Here is a 9,942-nt window from a genome sequence, read left to right as displayed (position 1 = left end):
CTCAGCAGTTTCTTCTTGGATTCATTGTTTCAATCTACAGTGAACTAACACAGTGGGCTCCCCTTCTGTGTGAAAGCTTCTGAATGCACATAACTGTGGTATGTTACTGTGAGAGAGTGAGGGAGACTGGAGAAAGTATTCTACATAAAAATGCATCTGTGAACTTATGCAGGTCTCAATTTGTAATACAACCTGATTTGACTCTGTTTCCTCTTGAGGCTAAGAAGTTGCCACCACTTTTTTGATTGGCCTCCTGCTACACACCCACACACACCCTAGCTTGGGTAGTTTGCCTGAGGCTTCAAGCTTCAAGGGTGTTTTCATATATGAGACTTACAGCCATTGTTGTACTGAAAATATCAGAGGAACATATTTGCATTTCAAATGCCTCTCTGTCTCCCCATTTTCTTTTTCTCTCTGAAGAGATAGCACAAACAATTTTGATTTAAATTTTAAACCTCAGCTGTTGAGAGTTTGATTTGTTTTGCTTGAATCCTCACTTTCCCTGGTTCTTTGGTAGTCCAACCTCTTGTCAAGCAGGATGGCCACACAACCTCTGTGGTGAAAACAATGCTTGAAAAACAGAGGGGCCAAAAGGAGGTCCGCCCCCCCTTACCTTTTGTGATCCACCCAGCAATAGTTTTTAGAAGGCTACATGGGGACACTTTTTGGCTAAAACAGAGAGGCTTATGGATTTTGTTAAGAGTTCCCTTACCTTTCATCCCATAATTCCAGCAATTAGAAAGATGAGATGGCTCAAGCCAGCTTCATGTAAGAAATTATTTATCATCATCATCACAAACAGATTTGATAAACTGCCTTTTAAGGGAGGTTCATGAAATGACTTCCATAATAATATAAAAATACCCCTCCAACTCCAAAGTGCCAACTCCTCCCTCATGACCCCAAGGATACACTGTGCTAGTGTTGTCATACACAACCCTGTACATGAAATCTCATATACACATGCAGCAGTAGTAGTATGTGTTGACTTGTCCAGAGAACACATATTGAATTATATTACAGTGTAGCTGCATTATACAGGACACAATCTTAACCAGGTTTACTCAGATGTAAATTCTATTTTGTTCAATGGGGCTTACTCTCAGGAAAGTGTGGTTAGGATTGCAGTCACATGTATTCAATGTTCATGAATTCAACTATATGTAGTCAGCAAACAGATTAAGGGCACAATCCTAACCAGGTCTACTCCAAAGTAAGTCCTATTGTGTTCAATGGGACTTATTCCCAGGAAAGTGAGGTTAGGGTTGCAGCCTAAATAGTATAGGCCAGTGTTTCTCAAGCTGTGGGTCGGGACCCACTAGGGGTGGGTTCCCATTTATTTCAATATTTTATTTTTAATGATGCTTGATGCTACTATGATGCTGTAATATGTGACTGCATCTGCGGAAATGTTACAGATCTATACTTTTAACAGGCTACTCTGTATGTGCTTTTAACAATGATAGCCAATGGGACTTACTCCTGGGTAGGTGTGAGTAGGATTGCAGTCTAGGATTGTTAAAAATTTTCTGCTTGATGATGTCATGCCTGGTCATAAGATCACTTCCGGTGGGACCTGACAGATTCTTATTCTAAAAAAGTGGGTCCCAGTGCTAAACATCTGAGAACCACTGGTACAGGCAATTCTGACCACCGTTCCATTCAATGAGTGAGTGAGCATGTGAGTGAGCATGATATGGGAGATTTGAATCTGTTGTTCCCTCATTCAATCATGATTGCTGCATGCCTTCTATAGTGTGATTCTAATTTTTAAAGGTACAGTATCTTTTTTATACAACATTGTCTCTAAACATAAACCAGCTACTTTATTTGGTGCTCAACCAAAGTAATTTTGATTATACACCATTTTTGCCTGACACGCTGACCTTAGATTCTAAACCCCCACGTAAGATGTGACTCTGGGCCACGGTGAGAAACAGGAAGTTGGACTAGATGGGCCCTTGGCCTGATGCAGTGGGGCTCTTCTTATGTTCTGCTGTACCTGCAAATTATATTATTAGTATAATACAAAGAATTATATACTAAGGAAATCTGCTGTTTGTTAAGTGGAGACTGCTAATGACTGCTTCACATCTGCCTTAGCAATCATCTGGATCCCAAGGGAATTGTGGAAGTGAATGGTAGATCCTGTCTTCCCCACTTGATTAGGAATTGTCCTTTAAGACATATTATCCTGCAGATGCCCGATCTCATCTGAACTTAGAAGCTAAGCAGGGTCAGGCCTGGTTAGTATTTGGATGGGAGACCGCCTGGGAATACTGGGTGCTGTAGGCTTATACCATAGTCTTTCGAGACTGAAGGTTGCCAACCAACCATTACCTTTAAGTCAGGGGTGAGTAGATGGAAGGTGGCTGAATTTCTTCCCCCTTAATGGAATCTGAAAGGACCCCTTGGCTCTTCAACCACAGTGGTGTATTAAGCTCTTTGTGTTCCTGTGCACATACAAACTGCTCTCTCATGTAGTCTTGTCAGTGACAATGAGGTCCCTGCTCCTGTTGTTTTTGCAGGATTCATGATAATGTGTACAGTGTGTATACATTTGAACATGCATAAGGACTGTACACCCTGTTACACATAGGGCAGTGTGGAACTTTTTGCCATTACCACACTCCTCCCCACTGTCCCTGCAAATAAACACATTCATTAACCCAGCTCTGGCTGTCTGAAAAGGGCTAATGTCATGGTGAGCAATTTTAGGACAATGTCTTTCAGACGAATGTTGAAGTTATTTATTCAGATTTACTTTGATAACAGCTTCATGCCACATTACATGTGTTATTGAATTAAGTAAAGCTAGTAGAGACCCAGGGGCTTTTAACAGACAAGTGCCCTAAACTGCCACATGACTCAACATCTCATTAACCCTGTTCATCTCTAGATAGTTACAGATTAAGATCAGGTCAAATTAAGAGCCAGGTGGATGGTATCCATATCAACAGATAGGTGAGTACAGGTCAACATGAACCTCTGGGCTGATTAAGCAACACAACACAATAGCAAGGAGATAGGGTAGCTATAACTGTAATAAGTTACTGAATCCCGAAGGCATTTCTTGCAGCTTCATACAAACAGCTTGAGGAAACTTCTTAGTAGCTGAGGAATACCTCGGAGGATAAGAAGCAGAAGATAACCATCTCCTGGGCAGAAAATTGTGAACACATAATAAGATCTTCAAAGTTGATTCTTGGGGAACAGGGCACTTGGAACTCTACTGAGGAACAAAACAATTTGGGTGGGAAAAGTCAGCAAGTTCTTCTGGAAGCTATCCCCAGCTTGGAAGCTTGGCTGACATCAGCAGGAAATCTATCAAAGGTAGCATTACAATGATCTCTCCTCCAACTTATTGTTAAAATCATTAGAAATAAAGATCTCTGGATTGGCAGCAGTCTTTTTTTTTTACATCTGATCTCACTCCCATTGAAACTTTTCAGCTGTCACCCACAAAGTGGCAATATATACCAGTTGGCAATATATTCTCTGAATTGTGTCAAGGCAGAAGATGAAGGAGCCAAAACAGTACAGTGGCAGACAGTGATCAAATAATTAAAACTAGTTAGGTCAGAACATTTGCAGAAGTACAAGAAACATGACTACAAAATTAGGAGAGTGTCTGTGTTTGATTCCATATGCTGACCTTATGACAGGGGAGCAGGGCTTAGAGAGGGGGGTAAAGGGGTAATTCGTACCCAGGCCCAGGATCAAAAATGGGACCCAGGAGTCAAAGGAGGGGCCCCAGAAATTTCCTGGGAAATTTTCTTTGTTGTCCACATGGGATGCTGGTGACACTACCACAAGCATGCAGCTGCAGCTAATGGCATGTCATATGCTGGGCTGAAGAATGCATACATGACACTCCTTAACACAGTGTCAGATCTGGGAGGAAACTGACCTCTTACAGTAGCTCTTTGGCTTGTGGAACTGCTTACCTTGAAGGAGTGTATAGGAGCTCAGGGACACAGTTGCAGGGCTACAGCTGCTGCAGAAGTATGCTTTGGTGCAATCAGGACACTTTCCATTCTAGTGTGAGCCTAAATGTGATGATGCTAAGCTAACTTCCTGCATAATTTTCTATATTTAAAAAAATTTAGAGAGACTTAGGAGTGTGTTTGGTTTTCCATACTACAGAATCTAGCTGCCGATGTCACATGGGTGGGTAGACCTGGGCTCCAAAGACTTCCAGCTGTCTCCACACTCCTTCCCATCCTGTTTCACCCCTCCGCCTTTGCAAAGGAACCCCCCAAAAACTTTGTACCTGCTGATAAAATTCCTCTGAGGCCCTGCAGGGGAAGGCAGAAGGCAAGGGACACCCGGGTGGGAAGCAAGCTAGAGGGGGTGCATTTTGGTGGCAAACGTGCATGCTGGATCCCACCCCCCATTTCCCTACCCACCCTGCCCTCCCTTGGACTTATGCCACCTAAATAGAATCATAGTATCATAGAGCTGAAAGGGGCCTAATAAGTCATCTAGTCCAACCCCCTGCCTTAGGCAGGAAATCCTCTTAGAGCAGTGAGAGCCAGTAAGTCTTTGCAGGGGCAGGGGGGGCGGGTGCACTTACCCAAGCCTTCTGCAGCCTCCCTGGGGTGCTGGGAGCCCACTGCGACTTCTGGCAGGGCTCCCCGCAGCAGGGAAAGTGGATGCGGAACGATTGCGCCCAGCCCCCGCTAAAGCTGCGGGGAGCCCTGCCAGAAGTTGCGCTGGGCTCCCCGCACCCCAGGGAGGTTGCAGGAGGCTTGGGTAAGTGCACCAAGCCCCTGCAGCCCCCTGAGCTGCACAATCCTGAGGATTGCGCCGCTGCCTTCCCCGCCTCTAGGCTGCCCCCGCCCCTTAAGGGGCAGAGACCAGGGCCCTCAGGCTGGGGCTTCGCAACGCCCCAGTTTGAATAGCACTGTCTTAGAGCATCTCCAGCAGGTGCTTGCCGAGCCTCTGCCTGAATATCTAGTGAGGGAGAGTCTGCCATCTCTCGGCAATCTGTTCCATTGCTGAACCGCCCTGACCATCAGGAACTTTTTCCTGATGTCTAATCGAAATCTCCTCTCTTGCAGTTTGCATCCATTGGTACAAACTGGTACATAGCTGGCATGGGCCCGAGGAGACCCGAAGGGGGCCAGAGGGCCTACCCAGAGGTAAGTAACAAGGCAAGTAACCATCAGCATAGCTCCATCATGTACAACGAAGGGGGATAAGATTGTGCTGTTAGTTTTGCAGCTGCTCAATTTGGAAATCTCAAATATTTTGGCATTCAATTTCCAAGTGCAACTTGCTGTATTGGGGGGAGGCAGTTGTAGCTGAGAGAGCACCCGCTTTGCATCCCAGGTTCAGGACTCAATGTGATCCCATTTTCCTGTGTTAAGAACATAAGTGTTGGAAGGTAACAAGTTAAATGCTTACCTGAAACGTATGTTTTTTATTGGTTTGTATGTATAAGTTAGAGTAAAGAGGAGGTGTCCAAGCAGGTTGGAGTGGAAGAGTAAAAGGGACGGTTTCAGTTTTGGCTGGGATTGGGCAGCCTGCCACAAGATGTTCTCTTAGAACAATGTTGATACATTTGAATGAAGTCTTTGTCTTCAGACCACAGGAAAAAAAAATCATTCTGCTTTTTAAAAAATCAGTTTGTCTTGCTTTGTAACACACAGGCTCTATCATTGCTTCAAGCTCAGAGATCGCATATATAAGCATATATAAGTAGATAGCTATACAATATTTGTCAGAGCACCACTTGCACACACACATGCTAGAAAGCAAGTATTCACACCAGCTCTCCTTATATTTTTGTTCTTCATTTCAGAAGCAGTTTTGGTGCATATACAAGAGTGACTAACAAATAGTAATATTTTAACTGAGTTTTAGTGGACTAACTGCATTCTAGAGTTTAAAGAGACATGATATCAAAGCACTTCCGGATTAACATCAAAGGTCAGATTCCCACAGAAAATCATTTCGCAGCAGTTTTTAGATGAACACACACACCGTGACGTCAATAGCAAGTATGTTGCATTTCACGGGCTGCACACGAAGGCCACAGTACATCATCCGATGGTTATTTATGAGGTCAGGTTTGTGTGCAGTGCCATTTGCTGACTGTTGGGGGTATATTGTATATGATGGATGTATAAAATGGCCTATTATAAAACAACAAATGTTTTGAACCCACCAATGAATTGTCTCTAAAGAGAAATCTATGTGTTTCAAGGAGGGAACCCCAGATTGTTATAAAAGTGCGCTGCAGAAGGCACTCTGGGCTTTGCTTCGCTTCTCTACTTCCACTTCTGACTTGTACACACACTCTCTCAAAGCTTCGCATGTTAGTGTGATTTCTCTCACTTTGGATTTACAATAAAGACATGGATTTGATCACCTTTGCCTTCTGAGTTTGCTTTGGTACCTGGGATTACAGTGCAACATCTGAGATCTCTTGTAACATCTAGGATCCCTTGTAACACCTTGGTTTTTGCACCTTGCAACATAAGAGCAGCCCTGCTGGATCAGGCCATAGAAATGGGCTATGTCAGAATGCAAGATGCAGGGGAGGGCACCAGGATGCAGGTCTTTTGTTGTCTTGTGTACTCCCTGGGGTATCTGGTGGGCCACCTTGAGATACAGGAAGCTGGACTAGATGGACCTATGGCCTGATCCAGCGGGACTGCTCTTATGTTCATAGGCTCATCTAGTCCAGCTTCCTGTATCTCACAGTGGCCCACCAAATGCCCCAGGGAGCACAAGACCACAAGAGACCTGCATCCTGGTGCCCTCCCTTGCATCTGGCATTCTGACATAGCCCATTTCTCAAATCAGGAGGTTGCACAAACCCATCATGGCTTGTAACCTGTGATGGATTTTTCCTCTAATCCACTTTTAAATGCATCTAGGCCTGATGCCATCACCACATCCTGTGGCAAGGAGTTCCACAGGTTAATGACACGCTGGGTAAATGAATATCTTCTTTTGTCTGTCCTAACTCTCCCAACACTCAATTTTAGTGCTGGTGCAGCTGCGTCAGGGAGGTGTGCGCTGCATCCTGTGGCAGAGGGGCAGTCACTGGGGCCTCCTTAAGGTATGGGGAACGTGTGGGCCCTTGCCATAGGGCTGCACTGTGGCTACGCTGGAGCTGGGAAGTTGGATAGGACTCACTCGCCCAGGGCTGGGAAAGGGCCCTCCTGCTCATGGACACGAGGAGTGCCTGGCAGCAAGACAACCAGCAAGAACTTGAAGGCTGAGCCATGTTGGGACTCCAGCCTTGCCCGCTTCTTGCCCTCAACCAAAATGGCCGCTGCCGCGTCTGCTACGGCGACGTAGACGACGTCTCGTGACAGATGACCCACTTGCAGCGCTGTTTCCTGCTTTCCAACCAGCGCCGCCGGAAAGGAGGGCGGTTTGTTTTGGTTTCGGGAGGGGGGAGAACGGGGGTCGCCGCCATGAAGAAATTCTTCCAGGAGATCAAGGCGGACCTTCAGTTCAAGGCGGCTGGGCCAGGACAGAAGCTCAGCGAGGCGCCTAGGTGCCTGTGGGGGGAGGCATAAGAAGAGGGGGCTACTGGGGGACTAAATGGGGAGGGGGTCCACAGGGAGGTTCATTGCTGGTGAGGGACAAGGATGGACCTCTGGGGAAGGGGTGCAGGTCTGCAGGGTGCTGGGGAGGCGGGTGAGGCAGAGCCTCCCCACCTGAGTCCTTCAGAAACCATCCCTCTGTGTGGCACTCAACAGGGGCGTGCGGTGGGAGGGGAGGCAGAGCCTCCCCACTGGTGTCCTTCAAAAAGTGCCGACGCTGTGTGCATTTGCGCATGGGTTGTGGGTGCTTGGGTGCCTCACAGGGCAGCAGCACTTGAAGGACCCCAGCGGGGAGGCTCTGCCTCACCTGCCACACCACATGTCCCTGCTGGGAGCCACACACAGGGATGGTGTTTAATATAACTCTTAGAATAGCTATAATGATAACTGTGATGACAGGAGGGGCCCAAGATGAAGCCTGTTGCTTAGTGGTAGAGCACCTGCTTTGCCTGGAGAAAGCGGCACCCCTCGTGAAGAGAGTCAGCAAAAGCACTTGGGTTGCCCATGCAAACCCTCTTTGTCTCTAGGGTGAAATATCAGTTGGAGAAATCGGGATGTCCTAAAGGATAGAGGAACAAAAGATGGATGATATTTGGTGGAGTGAGCGATTGGCAGTGAAATGGGACTAGATTTGGTGTGGGCTAGGTGGGAATTGTGAGGGAGCATACAAAAGATGGAACTATAGGGCAGGACTGAATGTGGCAGAAACCTGCCATCTCATTTTTTGGAAAGTGCTGTACCTGTTGAGGGTGCTGTATAAATGGTGATTGTTTTTATTTTTATCCTACCCTTCCTCCAAGGAGTTCAGCATGATGTGCAAACGTCTTTCTTCCACAGAGAACTTCTCCCTTCCAGTGTCCTGAGAGATAGTTATGCTGAGTGAAGTGACTGAGGCTGCAATCCTAACCACACTTTCCTGAGAGTAAGCCCCATTGAACAAAATAGGACTTACTTCTGAGTAGACCTGGTTAGGATTGTGCCCTGATATTTCAGTGAGTTCCATGGTTTAAGTTGGAATTCTTAGTCCAATGCTAACAAGTGCATTGCTTTGGCTATCCATAAAATGATGACTGTGGAAAGGGAGGAAAGGAATGCTTTGGATAAGGAAGGATTGTGAAGGAGGAATATAGAAGAAGTGATGCGGGGAGGTGAAATTGGTAGTGTGTGGAATGACATCACTAAGAAAGCAGAGTTGTCAAGAAAGATGAAAAAATGGAAGGGTTGATTAGGGGGACAAAAGCAGTACCTTTTTAAAGTGGAACTATCAGACCTTGAAATTGAAGTCCTTTACTCCCAATGCAAACCAGATTTTGACCTGTTGAGAATTTTCTTGCCTTCTCAGCATGATTTCATTGCTCAGGCAAACACTACTTCCAGTTTTGTGAAATCTTTCATTGTTATTTCCTGGAGATCATGCAGCTAGTTTTCTAGCACCTAGCTGAGGCTCTCAAGATGACTTGTATGAAGCTTAAATTACATCAGATTGAATAACGATCGTTAAGACCAAGTGACAATTAGAATAAAGATTTCCTCAAGAGTTGGGAAAAGGATGTTTGAAAAAGCAATTGAACGCTAAATTTCCTCAGTGCTTCTCCCAAACTTGAGTCTAGTTGGATTTTTGGGGTGATAGGAATATGAAGTTGAACTGGTTTGGATAGGCCTCTCCTTGCAGTGAATGATCACGGGCCCCTTTGTGATGTTGTGTGAGAGTGCTATGACACTGTGGGGGCCAGAGGTGGCTGGAAAGGGGTCATACTTCTTGACTTCTTTGCTTAGCCTGGATTTGCCAGAATGACTTAAACACGCCCCCCCCCACAGTATACGGACCCCCCCTTCAAAACATCTATCTTTGCTTATTGCGGGGTGGTGTTCCATGGTTTGCTTTGTCTATATGAACAGGTTTGTAACTTTCTTAGTTAAATAGGTGCGTGTGTGTGTGTGTGTGTGTGTGTGTGTGTCAGACCTAGCCTGATCTGATGATATTGAGAGTTAGTTTTGGATTGTAAACTCCAGTTGCAGCTCATTTTGACTGCCAGACTGACATTACTGTTTATTTGTATAGCACTATGAACTTACAAGATGCTGAACAGTAAAAGAGAAGACAGGCCCTTGCACTGAGGGGTTTCAACCTAAAATAGACATGAGAGGAGTGATGCTAGGAAAGAGGGAAAAGACTATGTGATTATTTCAAGTAAATTGCAACTTGCCTGGTTGTCTATGATGATTAATACTTGGCTGCAGGTGACTAGGCAGGAAAGCTTACAGTAGTTGTCTTTTCAGAATTCCTTTTTATTCAGGTTAGTCTTCCATTTCTGTTTTAAAGGAAGCTGTGTTGCCTTTTATAGGTTCCTTGTCTCTGCTTGTGAACTATGCT

At 45.5% G+C, this 9,942-nt stretch overlaps 1 protein-coding gene and 1 pseudogene across 2 annotated transcripts in view; both read left to right on the top strand.

The window, feature by feature from the left end:
* The first annotated feature begins 2,178 nt into the window (after positions 1 to 2,178).
* LOC136659790 (5S ribosomal RNA) lies at positions 2,179 to 2,298 on the top strand (annotated as a pseudogene).
* Positions 2,299 to 7,365: 5,067 nt separating this feature from the next.
* The window catches only part of UBXN6 (UBX domain protein 6), a 34,753-nt gene continuing 32,176 nt past the window's right edge, over positions 7,366 to 9,942 (top strand). For both annotated transcript variants that reach the window (XM_066634937.1, XM_066634936.1), the window contains exon 1: positions 7,366 to 7,519. In XM_066634937.1, the coding sequence (XP_066491034.1) occupies positions 7,437 to 7,519 (83 nt within the window). In that variant the 5' untranslated portion in view covers positions 7,366 to 7,436. The remainder of the gene's footprint in view (positions 7,520 to 9,942) is intronic.

Source organism: Tiliqua scincoides, chromosome 8 (assembly GCF_035046505.1).
Source record: "Tiliqua scincoides isolate rTilSci1 chromosome 8, rTilSci1.hap2, whole genome shotgun sequence".
NCBI lineage: Eukaryota > Metazoa > Chordata > Lepidosauria > Squamata > Scincidae > Tiliqua > Tiliqua scincoides.
This window is presented reverse-complemented; position numbering and strand designations above follow the sequence as displayed.